General features: G+C 44.2%; 1 protein-coding gene across 2 annotated transcripts; it reads right to left on the reverse strand.

The window, feature by feature from the left end:
* Positions 1-407: 407 nt before the first annotated feature.
* On the reverse strand, positions 408-22026 carry cd164 (CD164 molecule, sialomucin). 2 transcript variants are annotated; one of them, XM_072499980.1, is made up of 7 exons: positions 21850-22025; positions 18883-18972; positions 9737-9823; positions 8010-8069; positions 7789-7851; positions 6708-6773; positions 408-2892 (listed from the first exon to the last, which is right to left on the reverse strand). In XM_072499980.1, the coding sequence occupies exons 1-7, from the start codon at positions 21926-21928 to the stop codon at positions 2726-2728; spliced, it is 612 nt and encodes a 203-aa protein (XP_072356081.1). In that variant the 5' UTR covers positions 21929-22025; the 3' UTR covers positions 408-2725. The 2 variants fall into 2 exon arrangements, with proteins under 2 accessions (XP_072356081.1, XP_072356082.1); XM_072499981.1 differs by lacking the exon at positions 7789-7851 and having other exon boundaries at positions 21850-22026.
* Positions 22027-23493: the final 1467 nt, after the last annotated feature.

A 23493-nucleotide genomic window follows, 5' to 3' on the forward strand; every position in this document is an offset into this window, starting at 1 on the left:
ACTAACAACATTTCTGACAGCAATATCAATTAGTTTCTGAAGAGGACTAAATGTTTGGGGGGGAAAAGCACCTTCCAATGACATTTATAATCATTTTTTCCCCCCATTTACCTCCCAGGAATTTGGTTCCATGAGGCAAAGTGTTAGCAGGTTATGAAGCTATGAGGACATCACTGTCCAAAATCTCATTCTTATCCTGCACTACACACACTTATTAAAAGCTTACAAACTTAACTCATTCTGCTGCTTATGACCAAAGACTCAGGATACTTTCAGTCCCAGCATGATCAGGAAAATCAACAGAATTGCGTCCTTGCTATGTAGGCCCTGTACACCTACCCAGTTTTATTTCTGTCACAAGTGACCAAGCTCAACAAGTGTTAATTAAGTAACCCCAGAATCACAAAAACAAGTAAAACGTGAAATTTATTGGTTGGTATGGTTACACATTCTGTTCTCAATGAGATTGTGAGGTGTAAAAACACTTCACAATGTTACAGGTAAAGCAGGCATCCAAAAACGCTTCAGCTTTTACACATTACATCACACTTTGGCAAGTGAAGGCAGCAGAGTTCTGAACAAAGCACTTCCAAAACATAAAATTAACATCCTCTCTTTCTCATCTCCCCCCTGCCCTCCAATTATATTTTTGGCCATACTTCAAGTCAATGGCTTGCAAGGTATCCTTTAAGGCACTTTAACCTGAATTCAATTCTCAATTGCACAGCTGAGATGTAGTGCAAATCTTGAGCACCTGAAACTAGAGGACAGTAATACAATATGCAGCTACAACTACAAAGTAATGTCTGGGTGCAGTGAACAATTCAGTGCAATAAATTAAAGCAGCTGAACAACATGGATCGCCAACAAGGCCCCTCACAGCTGGATGCAATTTAGTCTTGTTATCTTCAAGTAGGTTGCCCAAATTCAGACATTTCAGTTAAACTAAAGCTTTGTTAATTTAATGCAAAGATGCGCATAGGCACGAAGAACAAATTGACAGAGTCCCTTAAGTTTCAGATGACAAACAAAACAAATGCAGCAATGAGACAAAGATAACACATTATCAACAACAAGTTAGAGCACTGGAGTGCATTAGCTTGACTATTACAAGATCAGTTTGTTTTTAAAGCAGATTTTAATATTCTACAAGTCCGAAACACACTGTCATTTAAATTGTACAATTTAGTTAGCACTGCTTATCAGAAAGTACTCTGGTTATTCAAACATTGGTGGCCAACTGAGCAGCACCCCAACCCCATTAAACAGCAAGTGTCATTTCTACGTAGTTTATCGTTATAGAGAGAGGTTGAGGTGGGGGAGGAGAATTTGTGGTATTGTCAGAACTTCAGATTGTCCATTTTGATTCTGGGAACCAGTCACTTTGCACCAGCTTCAAAAGTGATGGAGCTGGGGCATGATTTTCAGCTTTTGATGCTGCTTTGCAAATTTACGAAAAGAGGGGGGGGGGGGGAAGAGAGAATCAGCGAGGGGGCAGTTACACCAGGATACATTTTGCATTTCAAAAGAAAATCTCATTGCACTGGTCACCAAATGAAAAATCTGGGTAATCCATATGTCCATCTTCAAATCATCTGCCTCAGGTCAATAATTTTGTACACAACCTCTCTTTCCCCCCCTGAATTGCATCACTGTTCCTGGTTACCATTCACATTTCAATTGCTTCCATTTCCAAGGTGTGCAAGAGCCACACTGTTCCAACCCGAAAGTAATGACTGTGAAGTTATTGTACACAACTGATAAAATCATTTTAAAAAAAGGTATCAAAGCAATTAACCAACCCCAGAATTAAACAACAATATACCACGTTTCAAGATTTAGAAATTTAATCTGAAATGATTGTCTTCCAATCTTCACACATCAACAGGACAATTATGTTAAATTCTTCACATTCAGGTCATTGCAAGAGCTACCAACTTTAGTGACAACTGCTCAAAGATAAACTAAAATTTGCCGTGTATAATCTGTCCTTTTCTTACAACAACGGAAATCTTCAAAGTACCATAGCATGCAGTATTTTACAAGAGCTAATGGCCAGGGAGGATAGTGGAACCAAATCAAACACCCAAAATCACCAAGAGTGAATTTCCAAATAAAAGTAGATAACATGCTTTCTAATTTACAACCCATTTGTGCATGGTATACAACCACACTCATACACCGCAAGTAGAGTGGGTTACTTTGGAGAATGTAAACTAAAAATGGCCAAAGTCTGGATCTAGTGCAAATAATCCAATAATAAAAGGTAAATTCAGTTTGGAACATTCACTAAAAATAATTTACATACTGTACTACAGCTATCAGCCCAGTTGGCAGCTCTAGATTACAAATCAACCTTTTTAACACTGAACAATCTAAAGAGAAAATACTTTTGTGAATACAGAACTCTAGTTTGTTTGAAGGACGCCCCTGTTCAGAGGACAAAACATTAGCAGGAATAAGGCCACATTTATTTAAGGCATGGCTGTTTTTCCTCCCCCAAATAAATCGATGTGCCCAGTACTAAATTAAGTTTGGATCAATTAAAGTTTACAGGCCTGTTGAACAAATGATGGCAAGTCAAAACCAAATTTAAAAAGTTATACCATATTCATCACTAAACTATGGCTAATTCTAAAGAGTGGTGTGTGAGCTCCTGAAACTTAACATAGTGGACCAACAATGTGAGCAACAGCTGAGTCAATGTGGTCCAACAGTGAGGTGCTTAGAGCGTATGGTAGTTCCTATCCTTGGTTTTGCAGAACTTCACAGCGAAAAAGATTACAGCTTGCAATCCAAGCACGAGTACAATTCCTCCAATGAAACTTGCTGCATCAAAAGTAGATTTCTTATGAAGCGGCGATGGCACAGGAGTCGTCCCATTACTTGTAGCTGCCGAAAATGAACATACACATTAGGGAACAACCAAATTCAGCATACTTTTAAGACTAAACATAACTAAAGCACAAGTCTATTCTGGGCATGTCATTAGCCTGCTTTAAATGCTCAAAGAGGGCCTGCAGTTGGCCACATGCATATCTTAACAACCAAAGAAACACAAGCAGTCAATTGGTTCCCTAGAGACCAAGTAACTGAAAGCAGATGCAGAAGCGAAAGACTCCACTACAGCACTAAAATAATCATGAAGGGATCAGGATGATTTCAGTAATAAGGGAACCATTAGTAGGAGGCAGTGGTGTAGGTGTATTGTTACATAGAACATTACAGCGCAGTACAGGCCCTTCGGCCCTCGATGTTGCGCCGACCTGTGAAACCATTCTAAAGCCCATCTACACTATTCCCTTATCGTCCATATGTCTATCCAATTACCATTTGAATGCCCTTAGTGTTGCGAGTCCATTACTGTTGCAGGCAGGGCTGGACTACTAATCCAGGGACCAGGGCAATGCTCAGGGGACACTGGTTCAAATCCCCCAGGGCAGATGGTGAAATTTGAATTCAATACAAATCTGAAATTAAATGTCTACATGATGTTGATAGTAAAAAAAAAAGGGTAAAACTCAGGTGCGACCCGCAGGTGGGTGCCGGGAGGGTTGCGGAGCAGTCCTTCGCGGCGCTCCCAATCGTGCAAATCTGCGCACAGCAGCCGGCGTTTAACAACGCCGGCTGCAAGCGGCCTTCAAAATGGCCGCGAACATGCATATATAAAAAAAAATGCGGCCGCATTGACGCCCAATCAGCAGTGCGCATACGCATAACCAGTGATCGGGCACGCATGCGCAGTGCGTCCATTTTTTAAAAAATGGTTGCAGCTTTTTGTTTTACAAGTTTGGGGGGGTTTTATTTGATAAAATGTTACAGGAAAAAAAATGCACAACTTTAGACAGATGGAGAGACTCCATACTTTCCGACACCGGAAGGCTTCACCTTCATCCAACAGGTTCCATTGGAGGAGCGTTTACGAGGGCCAAAGGGACCCAAAACCATTTCCTCCATTTTTGTCAGCAGCAAACAAGGTAAGAGAAAATGGTGGGCCACGAAGGTTGGCCGGTTGGTAAAAATGCGTCCCCAGAAAAAAAGTTTGAAGAACACTGTTCTACAGACCCATGTTTTGGTTTAACAAGGAAAATGACATGGCCAACTCTATTTTGCGAAAATGAAATGGGCAACTAGATATAAAAGGAATGGGAACAGAATAACAATGGTTACAACATACACTTGTATTGCGTATTCATGAATGCTGAATCAAAAGCAGGAGATATTGAGACAAGTGAGCAACGGTTTGCCCAAACAAGCAATTTTAAAAATGATTTTTTAAGGAGGGAACTCAAAAGCATGGGGTCAAGACAGCTGAAAAGGCAATCCCCATAGTGGGGTGCTGCACAAGAAGCCAGGATCGGAGGGAGAGTTATGGAGGACATTGAAACACTAGATTTGAGTTGGAGCCAAGATGGCGAAAGGCCATGAAAATATTTAAAAACAAGGATGAAATTTAAGTGAAGCTTTGGCTGTCCAAAAACTATATAGGTGAATAACAGAAGTGATTGATGCACGGGGCTTGGTATAGGAAATGGGTGAGTTCAAGTTTATGGAAGGAAGACAACTGAAGGCTGGCTCAGTCAGCCTAGCAGCAGTCAAGTCCGAGACTCTATTTAAGAGTTCAAAATCAAACTTGAAAAGGAAATGCAATCTAAAGAAATAGAAAGAAAACCAATTTTTAAAAAATCTTGAATAGAAAAGCAAAAATGAAAGCTAATGTGATAAATGCAGTGTACAATGTAGTGTGGGGGGTTGAGAGTGTGTGGTTCTCATAAGGCATCACAGCTATGTGGAAAAGGGTAGATGGATCAGTTTGCTTTCACCTGTCTCATTTGTGTTTGAACAAGGTCAACTTAAATGCTAAAGTTAAAGGGAAGAGATTGATTTCATAATCATAGAATTTACAGCGCAGGAGGCCATTCGGCCCATCAAGTCTGCACCGGCCCTTGGAAAAGCACCCTACCCATATCCGCACCCCATCCCCGCAACCCAGTGACCCCACCCAACCTTTTTTGGACACTAAGGGCAATTTAGTATGGCCAGTCCACCTAATCGGCACATCTTTGGACTGTGGGAGGAAACCGGAGCGCCCGGAGGAAACCCACGCAGACACGGGGAGAACGTGCAGACTCCACACAGACAGTGACCCAAGCCGGGAATCGAACCCAGGACCCTAGAGCTGTGAAGCAACTGTGAACAAAGAACAAAGAAAAGTACAGCACAGGAACAGGCCCTTCGGCCCTCCAAGCTGAAACTGGAATCTTCTACACTTCCGGGGTCCATATCCCTCTATTTTCATCCTATTCATGTATTTGTCAAGATGCCCCTTGGAAAGAGCATCGTACTCAAGCCCACGCCTCCACCCTATCCCCGTAACCCCACCTAACCTTTTGGACACTAAGGGGCAATTTAGCATGGCCAATCCACCTGATTAGCCATGATAAATTGCCACTTAGTGTCAAAAGGTTAGGTGGGGTTACAGGGAGAATGTGGCGGAATGGGCCTAAGTAGGGTGCTCTTTTGGAAGGTCAGTACAGACTTAATGGGCTTAATGGCCTCCTTCTGCACTAGGGATTCTATGATTCTCGATAAGAGCACATGGTGAAGGCGGCAACATATTAGCGTGAATGAAAGATTGGTTAGCTAACAGTAAGCAGAGAGTAGGGATGCATGAGTCTTTCAGATTGGCAAGCTGTAACTAGTGGAGTGCCTCAGCGATCAGGATGAAGGGTTGGATGAAGGGAGCAAAACGTGTGGTATCTAAATTTCCCGATGATAGATAGGAAAGTAGGCAGTGTGTCTACAAAGGGAAATACACAGGCTAAGTGAGCAAGAGTTTGGCAGATGAAGTATACTACTGGCAAACATGAACCTGTTCACTTTGGAAGGGAGAATAAAAAAAGGAGTGTATTTAAATGAAGAAAGATTGCACAAGTCAGAAGGATCTAGGTACATGAATCACAAATTGTATGCAGTTACAGCAAGTGATTAGGAATGAAAATGAAATATAGAAGTAGAGAAGTTTTATTACAGTTGCACAGGTCCTTGGTGAGGCCACATCTGGAGTACTGGATACAATTTTGTCCTCATTAAAAAAATAATTACTTCAGAAGCAGTTTTGAGAAGGTTCACTGAACTCATCCCTGAGATGATGGGGTTGCCTTATGATGAAAGGTTGAACAGGTTAGGCCTATACCCATTGGAGTTAAGAACAAGAGGTGATCTTACTGAAACACAAGATCCTGAAGGGTGTTTGGTAGGATGGATACCCGGAGATTTCCTCTTGTGGGAGACACTAAAACTAGGGGTTGTAGTTTAAAAATGAGGGGGGGAACAGAAACCTTTTCTTTCAGAGTTGCTGGAGTATGGAATTCTCTTTCACAGAAAGTAGTAGATTGGGTCTTTGAATTTAGCTAAGGCAAAGTTAGACGTTTCTGTCAGGCAAGGGAATCAAGAGTTTGGTGGGGGTGAGCGAGGAAAAGATGGAAAAGTGGAGCTGAGACCACAGCCAGATCAGGCATGATCTTTTCGAACGGTGGAGCAGGCTTGAAGGATGAAATGGCCTACACTCTTTTTCATATACAATAATACCTGGATCATCTTTTAGAAGCAGTTCCCGTAGATACTAATTGCTCCAATATAAATATTCAGGAACACTACTGGAAATATTCTTTTATCTCCAAGCAAAGAACATGCAACACATTTACCTGCTGTGGTAAGGCTGCTGGTATTGGGTGCCAGGGTAACCATTGTGCTAACCGGAGTGAAAGTAGCTGTGCAAGCAAGTCATAACAGAAGGTGGTTAATGGAATAAACATAATAATTATACACCATTTTATGGTCAATAGTCAGATTACAATTTTGAAATCTGTCACAGTGGGACCGGAGATGAACAAATAGCCAGTTTTTATGGCTATGTATTGGAACACAAGTTGCACATGGCATCACCTTTTGTGGGGGGATGGGAGAAGAAATTGTCAGAATCTGTATTGGGAACCAATATCCAGAACCAAAACAAAGCAACTTGAACCTATCATATTATTGTCCCCATGCCTTGCATCTTAACACTGAACACAGGAGGAAGCTAGTCAACCAACATACTAAGCTCTTCTCTACTAACTAGATAGAATACAGGAAATGTACAGCATTTAAAAAGAAAACAGGGATGGGATTTTCCAATCATGTCAAGAATATGAAAGCATCACAGGCTGGTAAAATGAGATCTTTTGGACAGAGGTATGGTTTTTACTAGAACATTCTGTAAAGACCAGATCACTTTATGTAGGTGCCCAATTGTTTTTTTATTTTTAAATTTCTATGGTTTAGTGGAATTACCAATGATTGTCGACCAGACATATGTGCATCATGATTTAAGCTGTCAAAGTTAAAATACTAATTTGAGAAATTCAACACGACATGCCTACTTTCTCCAGCCATCTTACCAGTCAGGGAACTGTCCTGCATCATTATATAATCAGAGTGAGAAGAATCCCAGGCCCAGAATGCAGGTCTACCCTCAACAAAAGCAAATTAATGCAGATGTGAGAAACCAAATAAAAACACAATGCTGGGAAATACTCAGCAGATCTGATAATATCTGCTCTGATGAAAGACCATCAGCCCCGCTCTAATGATGCTGCCAGAGCGGAGTATTTTCAGCATGTGTGTTTTTGATACAGGTCCCAAGGCAAGCTGTTCTCACGAAAAAGCAATTACCCAAATAAACATCTCTATATTAAAAAAAAAATCATAGTTAACCTACAGAAAGCCATCAGATTGTCCCATTACCTGAAGTAGAAGAGTTTGAAGAATTGGTAGATGAAGCAGGAGTTGCAGTTGTATGTGTAGTGGCTGAAGGACAAGAACAGCAAGCAAAGCATTTACAAGTAGCCATCACCAGATATCATACTTCATGAGCCACAGTTATACAAAATTTAAAACTCTACAATATCCTCGGATTGATGTTGGATCACTGATGTGCACAGAAACCCACCAGATTCTCTCATTACCTGAAGTGGAAGTGTTTGAAGCGCTGGTAATCGGAGGAGTTGCAGTTGTACTTTCAGGAGCTGAAATACACAAACAGCATGACAACCATTTAAAAAAGCAAATACAACTTGTACCAGGTAAGTCAACAGATCATAACGCAGAAGTCGCATTGACATAAGAATTTAAAGCTACAGTATCCTGGGATTCTCATGAAATTGAAGTTAACAACTATTTTCCATTCTGAAGGCAACGATTTTCCTCCAAAAGAGGCTTTTCCCCAGGGTAGAGGGGTCAATTACTAGGGGGCATAGGTTTAAGGTGAGAGGGGCAAGGTTTAGAGTAGATGTACGAGGCAAGTTTTTTACGCAGAGGGTAGTGGGTGCCTGGAACTCGCTACCGGAGGTGGTGGTGGAAGCAGGGACGATAGTGACATTTAAGGGGCATCTTGACAAATACATGAATAGGATGGGAATAGAGGGATACGGACCCAGGAAGTGTAGAAGATTGTAGTTTAGTCGGGCAGCATGGTCGGCACGGGCTTGGAGGGCCGAAGGGCCTGTTCCTGTGCTGTACATTTCTTTGTTCTTTGATTTTATAATCTCAAGGACACACACAAGAACGGCCACACACATAGATCAATTTTAGAAAACTCCAGGGACATAGATTAAAGTAAATAGTTTAGTTGGAAGGAGGGAGGGTTGGGATGGAAAGCGGAAGAACTTGCAGTGGGCTAGGGTACCTCCTGCACCAGTAATTCTACAACTTAGGAAATATGACAGTTGCAATCTTTTACTGAACTTGCGTTTAAATAGTCTTTCTTCAATCACAGTGCCTTAGAGGAAGAGCCTCGTGTCCCAATTCTGCCCTATTGCGTTAGCACTGGATCTAAACTGTACCAAGGAAGTTTAAATTCCATTACAACTGTGATTGCCAAATTAATGGCTAAGCAAGAAGGATATTACACAAGAACTCAGTTTAAACAAAAATCTCACTGGAGGCAACCAGTTTTACCAACTCATTCACAATAACCATATTGCTTGCACTTTGCACTCATGTTCAGTGCAAGAAACTTAGTGTCTGGTAGCAATTCTCAGGTTGTCAAAAACAGAGAAATGCACACATGATGTAAAAATACCTGCCCTCCGAGCAAGGTAGAGCAGGCTGGTGTCCCAGAGTTGCATGTTGCTACGGCGGCAGTGCTCAACTTGCATGCCAAAGTCAAATAGCTCTTTTTGGACCCAGTTAAAAATTCAGACTCCAAATTTAAAAGAAAAAAACAAAATCACAGCAGATCCATAAAATATTGGTTACAATACTTAACTAGAATTGGATAACTGGATTCAATCATTGAATAAAGTTGCCCTATTTTAGGGAATTGCCCAGTTTTCCAGATTGGAAATGTATACAAATAAGAGTTTTTGTACAAGACTATTATAGAAATAGGCACGGTAGACAAGAAAAAACATTTCCAATTAGCTGATCATACAAGGAACAGGGGTCAAAGATTTATGGTTTTGAGTTGCACGATGAAACAGTTCAAAGCTTATGTTGTGTCAGCCTACACCTTATTTTCAATTCTACTTTCGTATTTCTTAAATCTATTTTTCCATTTTATAAAAGGCAAAACAATTAGCAAATTGTTAAGAGGAATCCAACCGGCATTATGGTTTGGTTTTTATAAAAAAAAGTGCTATCAAAATTGCCTCAAACTACAGCCATTAGAAAGCCACACAAATGGTTTTCTCACCTTCACACACAGTCTCATTCCCCAATGTGCAATGTTCTGGTGGAGTCACTGTTGTGTTGACACATTTTTCTTCACTTTTAACTCCATCTGGAACACCATAAAGGTCAGTTAGCAAATTTATATACAGAATCAGACATTTAAGCATAGGTTCAATTCACCATTAAATCATCAATTTTTTTCCTTGGGATGCAATTGACTCAATAACAGCGATTCCATGGCAAAGTATTCCATGCTTTAACACATATCAGAGCTTTCCAACTGGAACCTTTACTTTAAAACCAACATTAAAAAAATGTAGATGGCGGAGCTGCAGTCACAATTGCTGTTCAAAAGAAATAAAAAAGTGGGAACTTCGGGAGAAAGCAAAGATGGATAAGAGTGTCATTGGCTAGACCAGCATTTTTATTGTCCATCCCTAATTGCACTCGAGAAGGTGGTGGTGAGCCCTATTTTTTTGAACAGTTATCACAGAATCAAGTCTCTTGCGAATTTGATAAAATGGCATTAGCGTACTAAATTCAACAAAGGCCCCGACAACCCATCTTGTGATATTACAGACTGGCTCCAGAATTAGCAGCGCCTTGAGCTATCGCTGTACTACTACAATACTGGTATTGCCCACATATGGTTGCCCCACACTCAGGACACATCCAATCCAGCCAAGTATCACCACATCAGGCCATCCCAATCATAAGTAAGGTGATGGAAGCAGTCACGGAGGGTGCTACCATGTAGCACATAGCAATGTGCCATGTACCGATGCTCAGTGAGGGCTGTTTTAGGACCACTTATCTTTAGACTCATTACAATCTTCGCTCAATCATGCAAAGAGTTGAATTCCAGAGATAAGAGTGACTACCCATAAAATCAAGTTAGTATTGTAATAGAGTATGGCATCAGTAAAAATTAAAAACACTCCACTGGTTGTAGTTATATCAAACACAAAGGAAGATGCTTGTGGATCTTGCAGGCCAATTATCAGTCCCAGGATATCATTGCTGTAGTTGTTCAGCACAGTGAACAGAGGGGACAAAACAAATCAGTTTGATTCAGTTGAAAACATAAACAAATACAAGCACTAGGCAAAAAAGACAAACTTCTGCTTACATTAGCAAAAGCAGAATCCATTGCAATAGAAGATAACTAATTTGCAGGAACAGAATAATTAACTTCTTTTAAGTTTCAAAATTTCAACTTTAGCAACCAAATTGTTATGACCGCAAAAACAAAAATGCAGGAAGAACCAGATTCCAAAAAACAGCAACCCCTGCAAGGTCAGTGATGTGAACTGGAAAAAGCCAAGGATTACACATTTTGCTGCTGTCTCAAAGACAGTAGTATTCCTGAAGACAACTCTAGATGGCCCTCCTCCAAAACTATGTACCCATCGTGACAGCTCCACTCTTACCTGGGGTACGGGCCTCTGGCACGGAGTCTGTCCCTGTTGCTCAGAAGGGAAGGGGGGAAGAGGAGCAGAGCATTAGTAATTGGGGACTCTATAGTCAGGGGCACAGATAGGAGATTTTGTGGGAGCGTGAGAGACTCACGTTTGGTATGTTGCCTCCCAGGTGCAAGGGTACGTGATGTCTCGGATCGTGTTTTCCGGGTCCTTAGGGGGGAGGGGGAGCAGCCCCAAGTCGTGGTCCACATTGGCACCAACGACATAGGTAGGAAAGGGGACAAGGATGTCAGGCAGGCTTTCAGGGAGCTAGGATGGAAGCTCAGAACTAGAACAAACAGAGTTGTTATCTCTGGGTTGTTGCCCGTGCCACGTGATAGTGAGATGAGGAATAGGGAGAGAGAGCATTTAAACACGTGGCTACAGGGATGGTGCAGGCGGGAGGGTTTCAGATTTTTGGATAACTGGGGCTCTTTCTGGGGAAGGTGGGACCTCTACAGACAGGATGGTCTACATCTGAACCTGAGGGGCACAAATATCCTGGGGGGGAGATTTGTTAGTGCTCTTTGGGGGGGTTTAAACTAATGCAGCAGGGGCATGGGAACCTGGATTGTAGTTTTAGGGTAAGGGAGAATGAGAGTATAGAGGTCAGGAGCACAGATTTGACGTCGCAGGAGGGGGCCAGCGTTCAGGTAGGTGGTTTGAAGTGTGTCTACTTCAATGCCAGGAGTATACGAAACAAGGTAGGGGAACTGGCAGCGTGGGTTGGTACCTGGGACTTCGATGTTGTGGCCATTTCGGAGACATGGATAGAGCAGGGACAGGAATGGATGTTGCAGGTTCCGGGGTTTAGGTGTTTTAGTAAGCTCAGAGAAGGAGGCAAAAGAGGGGGAGGTGTGGCGCTGCTAGTCAAGAGCAGTATTACGGTGGCGGAGAGGATGGTAGATGGGGACTCTTCTTCCGAGGTAGTATTGGCTGAAGTTAGAAACAGGAAAGGAGAGGTCACCCTGTTGGGAGTTTTTTATAGGCCTCCTAATAGTTCTAGGGATGCAGAGGAAAGGATGGCGAAGATGATTCTGGATATGAGCGAAAGTAACAGGGTAGTTATTATGGGAGACTTTAACTTTCCAAATATTGACTGGAAAAGATATAGTTCGAGTACAATAGATGGGTCGTTTTTTGTACAGTGTGTGCAGGAGGGTTTCCTGAAACAATATGTTGACAGGCCAACAAGAGGCGAGGCCACGTTGGATTTGGTTTTGGGTAATGAACCAGGCCAGGTGTTGGATTTGGAGGTAGGAGAGCACTTTGGGGACAGTGACCACAATTCGGTGACGTTTACGTTAATGATGGAAAGGGATAAGTATACACCGCAGGGCAAGAGTTATAGCTGGGGGAAGGGCAATTATGATGCCATTAGACGTGACTTGGGGGGGATAAGGTGGAGAAGTAGGCTGCAAGTGTTGGGCACACTGGATAAGTGGGGCTTGTTCAAGGATCAGCTACTGCGTGTTCTTGATAAGTATGTACCGGTCAGACAGGGAGGAAGGCGTCGAGCGAGGGAACCGTGGTTTACCAGGGAAGTGGAATCTCTTGTTAAGAGGAAGAAGGAGGCCTATGTGAAGATGAAGTGTGAAGTTTCGGTTGGGGCGATGGATAGTTACAAGGTAGCGAGGAAGGATCTAAAGAGAGAGCTAAGACGAGCAAGGAGGGGACATGAGAAGTATTTGGCAGGAAGGATCAAGGAAAACCCAAAAGCTTTCTATAGGTATGTCAGGAATAAGCGAATGACTAGGGAAAGAGTAGGACCAGTCAAGGACAGGGATGGGAAATTGTGTGTGGAGTCTGAAGAGATAGGCGAGATACTAAATGAATATTTTTCGTCAGTATTCACTCAGGAAAAAGATAATGTTGTGGAGGAGAATGCTGAGCCCCAGGCTAATAGAATAGATGGCATTGAGGTACGTAGGGAAGAGGTGTTGGCAATTCTGGACAGGCTGAAAATAGATAAGTCCCCGGGACCTGATGGGATTTATCCTAGGATTCTATGGGAGGCCAGGGAAGAGATTGCTGGACCTTTGGCTTTGATTTTTATGTCATCATTGGCTACAGGAATAGTGCCAGAGGACTGGAGGACAGCAAATGTGGTCCCTTTGTTCAAAAAGGGGAGCAGAGACAACCCCGGCAACTATAGACCGGTGAGCCTCACGTCTGTAGTGGGTAAAGTCTTGGAGGGGATTATAAGAGACAAGATTTATAAGAGACAAGATTTATAATCATCTAGATAGGAATAATATGATCAGGGATAGTCAGCATGGCTTTGTGAAGGGTAGGTCATGCCTCACAAACCTTATTGAGTTCTTTGAGAAGGTGACTGAACAGGTAGACGAGGGTAGAGCAGTTGATGTGGTGTATATGGATTTCAGCAAAGCGTTTGATAAGGTTCCCCACGGTAGGCTATTGCAAAAAATACGGAGGCTGGGGATTAAGGGTGATTTAGAGATGTGGATCAGAAATTGGCTAGCTGAAAGAAGACAGAGGGTGGTGGTTGATGGGAAATGTTCAGAATGGAGTACAGTCACAAGTGGAGTACCACAAGGATCTGTTCTGGGGCCGTTGCTGTTTGTCATTTTTATCAATGACCTAGAGGAAGGCACAGAAGGGTGGGTGAGTAAATTTGCAGATGATACTAAAGTCGGTGGTGTTGTCGATAGTGTGGAAGGATGTAGCAGGTTACAGAGGGATATAGATAAGCTGCAGAGCTGGGCTGAGAGGTGGCAAATGGAGTTTAATGTAGAGAAGTGTGAGGTGATTCACTTTGGAAGGAATAACAGGAATGCGGAATATTTGGCTAATGGTAAAGTTCTTGAAAGTGTGGCTGAGCAGAGGGATCTAGGTGTCCATGTATATAGATCCCTGAAAGTTGCCACCCAGGTTGATAGGGTTGTGAAGAAGGCCTATGGAGTGTTGGCCTTTATTGGTAGAGGGATTGAGTTCCGGAGTCGGGAGGTCATGTTGCAGCTGTACAGAACTCTGGTCCGGCCGCATTTGGAGTATTGCGTACAGTTCTGGTCACCGCATTATAGGAAGGACGTGGAGGCTTTGGAGCGGGTGCAGAGGAGATTTACCAGGATGTTGCCTGGTATGGAGGGAAAATCTTATGAGGAAAGGCTGACGGACTTGAGGTTGTTTTCGTTGGAGAGAAGAAGGTTAAGAGGAGACTTAATAGAGGCATACAAAATGATCAGGGGGTTGGATAGGGTGGACAGTGAGAGCCTTCTCCCGCGGATGGATATGGCTGGCACGAGGGGACATAACTTTAAACTGAGGGGTAATAGATATAGGACAGAGGTCAGAGGTAGGTTCTTTACGCAAAGAGTAGTGAGGCCGTGGAATGCCCTACCTGCTACAGTAGTGAACTCGCCAACATTGAGGGCATTTAAAAGTTTATTGGATAAACATATGGATGATAATGGCATAGTGTAGGTTAGATGGCTTTTGTTTCGGTGCAACATCGTGGGCCGAAGGGCCTGTACTGCGCTGTATTGTTCTATGTTCTATACCTTGTCCACTTCCATTCCTATCAAAATGACAATTTAAGGCTGACTCCCAATAACCAGGACACATGAATTCATAACCCACAGAGAAACCCAACTGACTGGTCCCAATAGCCACTGATTTAAGCTAGCATTGCTTTATAAACAGAGCAGACTTTCTCAACTGATTTAAGGCATTACATGACCAACAGGAACCCACACCATAACTACATCAGATAGAACACGGCTAAAAGCAACCTACAAGAATGTCCTTGAGAACGCCCACCCCAAACCATATAAATTAATAAGTCATACAGTACAGGTGACCATTCAGCCCATCACCCCAGTGCCTGCTTTTTGATAAAGCTATTCCATTAGTCCCCCATGGAACTAATTTCTTATGATCTAGACTCAATCCTCTATCTCTTTGCTCAGTCTCTTCCTACCTACACTCTTGATTCATCTGATGTCCTGCATCATATCAATTTCCAGCTCGCTAGCCTAATTGCCTTGATGTCCAACCCCTCCACCTCCCACTGCTTCTTCCTTGAGCAAAGGCCCAAACAATCTCCATCCACCAGCACTCTCCTCCACCTGGCTGAACTTGTTCTGTCACTCAACAATTTCTCCTTTAACTTGTCCTACTTCCTGAAAAAGTGGCTATGGGTACCCGCATGGGCTCCAGTTATGCCTGTCTAGTTGTGGGTTATGTAGAACACTCCTTGTTCCACTCTAACTCAGTGCCCCTCCCACAACTCTTGTTGTTACATCTATGACTGTATTGATGCTCCCCTCTACATCTGGAAAAATACATTCATGCTCTCTTCTGGAAAAATGTATTGATTTTGCCTCCAATTTCCACTCCGCTCTTACCTTCACATGATTCATCTCGGATACTTCCCTTCCTTAACTCCGCTGCCCCCATTTCTGGCGATACCACTGACCACCCACCAATTCCCACAGCTACCTCGACTATAGCTCCTCATGCTAAAGCCCATTTTCATAGCTTGCTTTTTTTTTCCTGGAAAGGAAAAACACCTGTTCTGATGATGCCACCTTTGAAAATGGTGCTCCTGAAATGTGTTTTTTTCTTAACCAAGTTTCCCTGCACCTGTGGTTGACAGGGCACTCACCGGGTTTGACCCATTTTCCATATCTGTCCTCACTCCTTCCTCCCAGAACCGAGATAGGGACACCCGTCCTCACTTTCCACCCCACCAGCCTCCCCATTCATCCTCTAGCATGATGCCACCACCAAACACACCTTGCCGTCAGCATTCTGCAGGGACCACCCCTAACTCTTCATCCCCTGCCCACGCCGCCTTCCTTTGCAATCGCACAAGGTGCAGCACCTGCCTCATTATCGCCTGCCCCAAACATTCCTTTCAGGTGAAGCAACAGTTCACTTCCTTCAATTTGATGTACTGTATTCACTGCACCCAATGCCGCCTCGCGCGGAGTGAGTAAACACAGACTGAGTAGCTGCTTTGCGGAACACCTCACTCAGTCCACAAGCATGACTCCAAACTTCCAGCCGCTTTCCATTTCAACGCACATCTTGCTCTCATGTCCACCCTTAGCCTGCTGCAATGTTCCTGTGAAGCCCAATGCAAACTGGAGGAGCTGATTAGGAACATTATAGCCCTAAGACTCAATATTGAGTTGAACAACTTTTCCTTGTCTTTACCCTTTTTATAAATATTCAAAACATTTTGTTCGAATGCCAAAAAACCTTCCCCACCGGACAACCTGTCATTTATTCTTATGCTATGCTTTCACTGAGCAGTAACTTTTATTCGCCCATTAACATATTTTACCCCAATACAACTATTAGCACCTTTTATAGTCCTTGCAACCACTCTTCCTGTGTCTTGTGATATCCACATCTTTGCTACAATCTCTCCAATTTCCCAATTCAGTGATCTACTCTGCTCCACTCAGAGTACATTACCCATCACATTTTTTCCTCTCTTTATCTCTGAAGAGTCAAACAGACTCAAAAGGTTAACTCTATTTTCGCTCTCCACAGATGCTGCCGAGCTTTCCCAGTGTTCTGATTTTTGTTTCAGATTCCAGCATCCACAGTATTTTGTTTTTATTCTATTATTCCTACTTCTCTGAACGTTGTGATCAATGGAAACGCAGGAGACGCAACGTTGCCAAAATAAGATGCTTTACATAATGCAGCCAGCAAGTCATCTGTCAAATATTTCTTGGAATGCAGACCAACAGCTTAAACAGGTTATTTCATACGAGCTGTAGCCAGCACTAGAAAACTTTGGAGAGAGACCATGACGTGGCATAGTGATATTGTTACTGGACTAGTAATGCAGAGACCCAGAGTAATGCTCTGGGGACCCAGGTTCAAATCCCACCACTGCAGATGGTGAAGTTTAAATTCAATTTTAAAAAACTGGAATTAAAAGTCTAACGATGACCATGAAACCATTGTCGATTGCCATAAAAACCCATCTGGTTCACTAATGACCTTCAGGGAAGGAAATCTGCCATCCTTACCTGGTCTGGCCTATATGTGACTCCAGACCCACAACAATGTGGTTGACTCTTAATTGCCCCTCAAGGGCAAATAGGGATGGGCAATAAATGCTAGCACAGCCTGCGAAGCCCACGTCCCATGAACAAATAAAACAAAAGTCAGAATGGTGCAACCACAGTTCAGAGGGGGGAGCCTTTTGCCAAACATTATAACTTATATTGGCATACTGTCATGACGAGAGTGATCCTTCACTTGTGATTAAGGGCAGCACGGTAGCACAGTTGCTTCACAGCTCCAGGGTCTCGGGTTCGATTCCCGGCTTGGGTCACTGTCTGTGTGGAGTCTGCAGGTTAGGTAGATTGGCCATGCTAAATTGTCCTTCGTGTCCAAAAAGGTTGGGGTTACTGGGATAGGTTGGAAGCATGGGCTTAAATGGGGTGCTCTTTCAAAGGGCTGGTGCAGAGTCGATGGGCCAAATGGCCTCCTTCTGCGCTGTAAATTCTATGATAAAGGCATTTCAAGATACTGTTGAGTACTCAGCTAGGATGCTCACCTAGTTTCCGCAGTCGGTTACTCGAATTAAGATCAAGATTTTGATTCCACAATTTAAGTACATTTTTTAAGGATGATTTAATAGGTATTCTGGTGTCACTTCTCATACTGAAGCTTAAAATCATGATTTACTAAAAAAAAAAAAATGATCTTAGAACTGTTTTATTTGTTCTTCTGTAGCTGCTGGTGCAGAATATCCTGGACAAACATACTGCGATTTTGCTTTATTAAATGCACGAGTTAGTTGGATGCTGGAGGTAGATAAACAAGTATCGTCTTACATCCCGCCCAGAAGGGCAAGGGTCACTGGAAAAGCATTTCCCAGTCGCGATAGCATTCAATCCTTGAATAAACCCGAGGGGCAACTTCTGGCATTAAAAGAGGAAAGGGAATAGTCGCAAAGTTTTACAGGAGGCAGAATAGGACCTGCATGCAATTTGAGCTTGGCAACATTAGTAAATACACAAACAAATATATCACAATAATAATTGCAAGGTCCCATTTTAATTTAGTGTTTCTTTTTCCTCTTCCTATGGCAAAAAAGACTGGGTAGAAATTGAAATTATACCTTAAATGTCATGTGTTAGTTAGAATATATGAAGACCAGAAACATCATTTATTCAGGTCACCACAATGAAGAACTGATCAACATACATTTCCTGAAATTATTATTCCTGAAATTATTAAATCTCTCAAATTCACTATTGCATTCTCAAGGTGTTCCAGTGACTTGTGTTGCCAAAGCAATACAGAACATACGAATCCAGACAGCATGTTAACTGCTAGCTTTTGGAGCAGCGTCTGTTAACACAAAATTAGGAAAAGTAATACTTACAACACTACTAAAAATTGGTGCATCTCATGAAATTATGGTTGCAATTAAATCTAGATTTAAATGAATATCTCACACACCCATTATTATGTATGATCACCAAACATTAACTCATGGACAAGTGTTCGAATTCTCCAAAATACATGGCTCAGAATCTTTTAATGTCTTACCTATCATTTAATTTTCAGAAGCTCAAATTTCGAGTGCAATTTATATAAAGCAAAAAGAGACTCCAACCGGTATCTAGTTATCCAAGAACTGACCTAACTATAAAAAAGGGAGTTGCTGGTGATGCTTAAAACTATAATAGAACACAGCAAAATCTTTTACCTCTACACACCACCCAGGCGCAGGTTAGGTTGGCATTCGTGTGGTTTTGCGAAGTGCAATTAGCACAATTATTTAAAGTGCTGCAATCATCTAGAAAAAGTACAATAAAAACAGTCAAATGTTGTACACAGCTAGTTGGGAGTGAATAGAGCACAAAACTACTTGGAAAGTCATCAACTGTTTTACTTCAATACGGAAATAAAAATGTGAATACTATGTCAACAATATCAATATTGGAAATAGCTTTGAACGCAACTTCACGTAGCATGATTCTTAGTATTTTCAGCGGAAGGAAAAAATACTTCTACTGGTACTAGAACCTCCTACAGGGCTCTTGAAAGAATTTCTGCTCCTTAGGAGGGGGTGTGCAATGTGAACATAGCTGCCAAGATACAGCTAAATCAAGTCAAATGTGAAATAAAAGCGAACTTTATCTGTAAGTTTATCTAATCAGGGAAAATGTTTACTTAAGTCAGGAGACTATCTCGCAACAGTTAGTTTACAAAAAATATAATTAAAATGGTAGTAACTACAAATTTTATAGCATTCTGAGTGTATAAAATGATGCCCTTGGTCCATAAGTTGTCAGACGAATCAAGATCACAATGTTTGGGAAACTCAGTCTGCTTGTTTGTCCAGAGGTTTGAAAAGGACTGCTTTTTTGTGATTACCTCCATGGCAAATGAATCCCAAATCAGAACATCAAGATCTCAAGGTATCCACAACTTGAGACACAAAACAAAATTCATGTAAACATTACATGTAGCTCCCAGGATTTCACATTACACACTTTGCAGTCAATAATGACAAAAAGCCTGGAATCTGATGAATGTATCCAAGTAAAAATATTAGGAAGAAGCCTTCCTTTCTGCTACTGACTCCAAATAATATCAGGCAGGTGTGGTATCTATTGTCTTTCATGTCTGCCCCTGAAAAGCTATGAGTTGAACCTCCACATATAATTTAAACCCTGAAGAGAAATATTGTAGACATCCTTGTTATTCCATGGGGTACGAAGCAAGAAAATTTAAACGGTAAGAATTTCTACTGCAGATCTTGACTAAACAACCAGAAGAATCTGCTTGAGCGCAGATGACAGCTCTTCCTTCAGCACTGGAACTGTGCTGACTTTAAAAAAGCAAACATAAGCAAGCTGTTTCCTGAGCAACAGGACTCCACCCCAGTACACAAAGTAAACCTCTGCTGAAATCAGTACTCTATAGATTTAGAATTGTTCAGCCTATCATTGCAGTACGCTTTACAATAGATAATTAGGTGGGAGCATTTGATATTCCCAGATTCCCTGCTCTGAGACTGGCCAGAAGAGGGAGAACTACAGATGCTGCCCAGAGTTTTTCTGGAGACTGGATTGTGTTAAGTTACAGGAAGTTACTTCATATTTTAAAATTCATCTAATCACCTTTCAGTTGAATGGGTTGCAGACAGTACTGAAAAGACAGAATTGCAGGTAGAGTGTGAAGAGAGAATTAGATCAATAATAGTTACTTTAATAGAAAACTAAAAGAATCGCAAATTTAGATCACCACTATCTTAAAATTTACATACTGTTAAGAGCTACACATTTGAAGCAAGAGCTGAACTCATGAGTTAACTGCATCAATAAATTCAACTTGAGAACGTCGGCCATAATGATGATTTTAAAAGGGTATTTCAGTATGGCCATTCCATCCAAAATCTTCAAGATTTTGAAACCCGAACTTGGATATCACGCAACAAATCTTATTTCATATTCAATTTTCAGAGCACGGACTTGCCATGACTGGCATCTATTGCCCAACACTAACTGCCCTCATGGTGGTGGTCCACCATCATCTTAAACCACCGCAGTCAATGATGTGGAGATGCCGGCGTTGGACTGGGGTGAGCACAGTACGAAGTCTTACAACACCAGGTTAAAGTCCAACAGGTTTGTTTCGATGTCCAGGTGGCCAAGATATTCAGTGTTGTTAAAGGGACTCCCAGGATTTTGACTTTACAAACATGAAATCTCCCCCTCACCCTCCCGAATGCCGGGCCTGTAATCATGGGTTAGGGTAATCAACAAAAAAGGTTCAAATTCGTCCCATTTGCCTAACCGGGTTCCCAATTCGCTGCATGTCTTTTGCGGAAAATAAAAATCACAACCAAAATGTATTTAAGCATCTAACGGTTGAGAAAGTGAGAATCTGGGGCTTTCCACAGCCTCAGCACATCCCAGTCGGGAATCACAGACACACGAAGCACTTTGGTCATGTTCAATAAAACAGGGGAAGGCACAAGAGGCTGACCCCAGGGAAGGGGCTGCCACCATTTTACACTCAGGTGTAAATGGGTCTTTCTGGCGGCGGCGGGTCGGCGCCTCGTTGCAGCCCTGGGGAGGGCCCTCCGGGGGGGGGGGGGGGGTAGAGAGAGGGCCGGCTCCCCGACCGAGGCCTCGCTCCCCCCGGCCCGGCCCCCCGACCGAGGCCCGGCTCCCCCAAGCCCCCGGACCGAGGCCCCGCTCACCCCAGCTCCCAGACCGAGGCCTCGCTCCCCCCGGCCCGGCCCCCCCAGTCCCCCGGACCGAGGCCCCGCTCACCCCAGGCCCCCGGACCGAGGCCCCGCTCACCCCGGCCCGGCTCCCTGACCGAGGCCCCGCTCCCCCCGGCTCCCTGACCGAGGCCCCGCTCACCCCGGCTCGGCCCCCCCAGGCCCCGCTCACCCCAGGCCCCCGGACCGAGGCCCCGCTCACCCCGGCCCGGCTCCCTGACCGAGGCCCCGCTCCCCCCGGCCCGGCTCCCTGACCGAGGCCCCGCTCCCCCCCCGCCCGGCTCCCTGATCAAGGCCACCGCTCCCCCCGGCCATGCTCCCCCCCGGCCCCCCGACCCAGGCCCCGCTCCCCCCGGCCCGGCTCCCTGATCAAGGCCACCGCTCCCCCGCCCGGCCGGGCTGACCGAGGCCCCGCTCCCTCCGGCCGGGTAAACATACCTGTCCCTCCTTCCGCGCACAGCCTCCCGCTCCAGCACAGCAGGACGGCGAGGGCGCCGCACAGCAGCGGCCAACGCATGATGAGAGTGGCGCGGGGCAGAAACAATCGGAGGCCGCGCCAGAGCCGCTACTATCGCCACTCCAGCTCCGCAAACAACGTCCGAGCTCACGTGACCGGCCCGGGGGGGGGGGGGGGGGGAATGGAGCAGCGGGATTGGCTGAGCCCTATCCGGATACCGCCCCGGGATTGGCTCAGCGCCATCCGGATACCGCCCCGGGATTGGCTCGGCCGCCTCCTCTCTCGGGATTGGCCGATTCGCCTCCTGCCCCGGGATTGGCTGTGAGTCGCCTCCTGCCCCGGAATTGGCTGAAAGCCGCTGGGCCCGGGATTGGCGGAGTCGCCTCCTGCTCCGGGATTGGCTGAGAGCCGCTGGCTGTCCGGGAGATTGGCAACATGGCGCCCCTCTGGCTCTGGGAGGAAGTTGCGCGGTTTGATGCCGGCGCCGCCTTCACTCCCGCGCTACAGCTTCCACGTAGAGACGTTTTGTTGGGATTCATTTATAAACGCCTGCTGTGTGGCCCGCCTATTGGTGGCCTGGGCGGGCAGGTGGCAGCTGAAATTGGATGCAGGGACCTGGAAATTATTCATTTTGATAGGAAGGCTGCGGTCCAAGTGTTGGAAAATGGGATTAGAAAGTGGGAAGGGGGGGGGTTGGAAGTTAGGTATTGGCGGAGGCCCTGCGGACAGTTAACATGTCCTCATCGTGTGCCAGGCTCCGCTTGATCCAATTTAAGGTGGTCCATAGCACTCATATGACGCCCGGATGAACAGGTTTTTTGAGGAGGTGGAGGATAGGTGGGGTGGTGCGAACCGTGTACATATGTTCTGGGTGTTTCCGAAGCGGAGGGGCTTTTGGCAGGGATTTGTGGGCGTCACGTCAAGAGGTCCTGCACGGGAGGGTGGCTCCCAGGCCAGAGGGCAATCTTTGGTGTGTCGGAAGACCCGGGAACCCAGTGGGGAGAGAGGTCGATGTTTTGGCCTTTGCCTCCCTGGTGGCCTGGAGACGGATTTCACTGGGATGGAGAGACTCCGAGCCCCCAAAGTGGGAGGGTTTGGGTTAGCGACATGACGGAGTTTCTCAGGCTGGAGAAAATTAAATTAGCCTTGAGGGATTTGTTACCGGGGTTCGCTCGGAGGTGGCAGCCATTCATCGACTTCTTCGAGAAAAATTGGAGTGGGGAGGGTGGGAAAATGGGAGTCATGGAAGTGACGAATAAGGGTAGGAAAACCAATAGCGGGAGGGCTGGCGCTATGTTTTTCTAAGCCATGTTGGTTGGGGTTTGTGTTTGGGGGGAATGGTGGTTATTTCGTTGTGTGTTCTGTTCGATGTTATTGTTGAAAAGTGTTAAAATTATAAATTCCTCAATAAACTATTTTCTAAAAAGAAGAAAATAGGATTAGAATCGGGAGGTGCTTGTTGGCGAGCACGGACATGATGGGCCAAAGGCCGTCTTTTCTGTGCTATAGAACATAGAACAATACAGCGCAGTACAGGCCCTTCAGCCCACGATGTTGCACCGAAACAAAAGCCATCTAACCTACACTATGCCATTATCATCCATATGTTTATCCAATAAACTTTT

The sequence above is a fragment of the Scyliorhinus torazame genome, chromosome 4 (genome assembly GCF_047496885.1).
Source record: "Scyliorhinus torazame isolate Kashiwa2021f chromosome 4, sScyTor2.1, whole genome shotgun sequence".
NCBI classification, from domain to species: domain Eukaryota; kingdom Metazoa; phylum Chordata; class Chondrichthyes; order Carcharhiniformes; family Scyliorhinidae; genus Scyliorhinus; species Scyliorhinus torazame.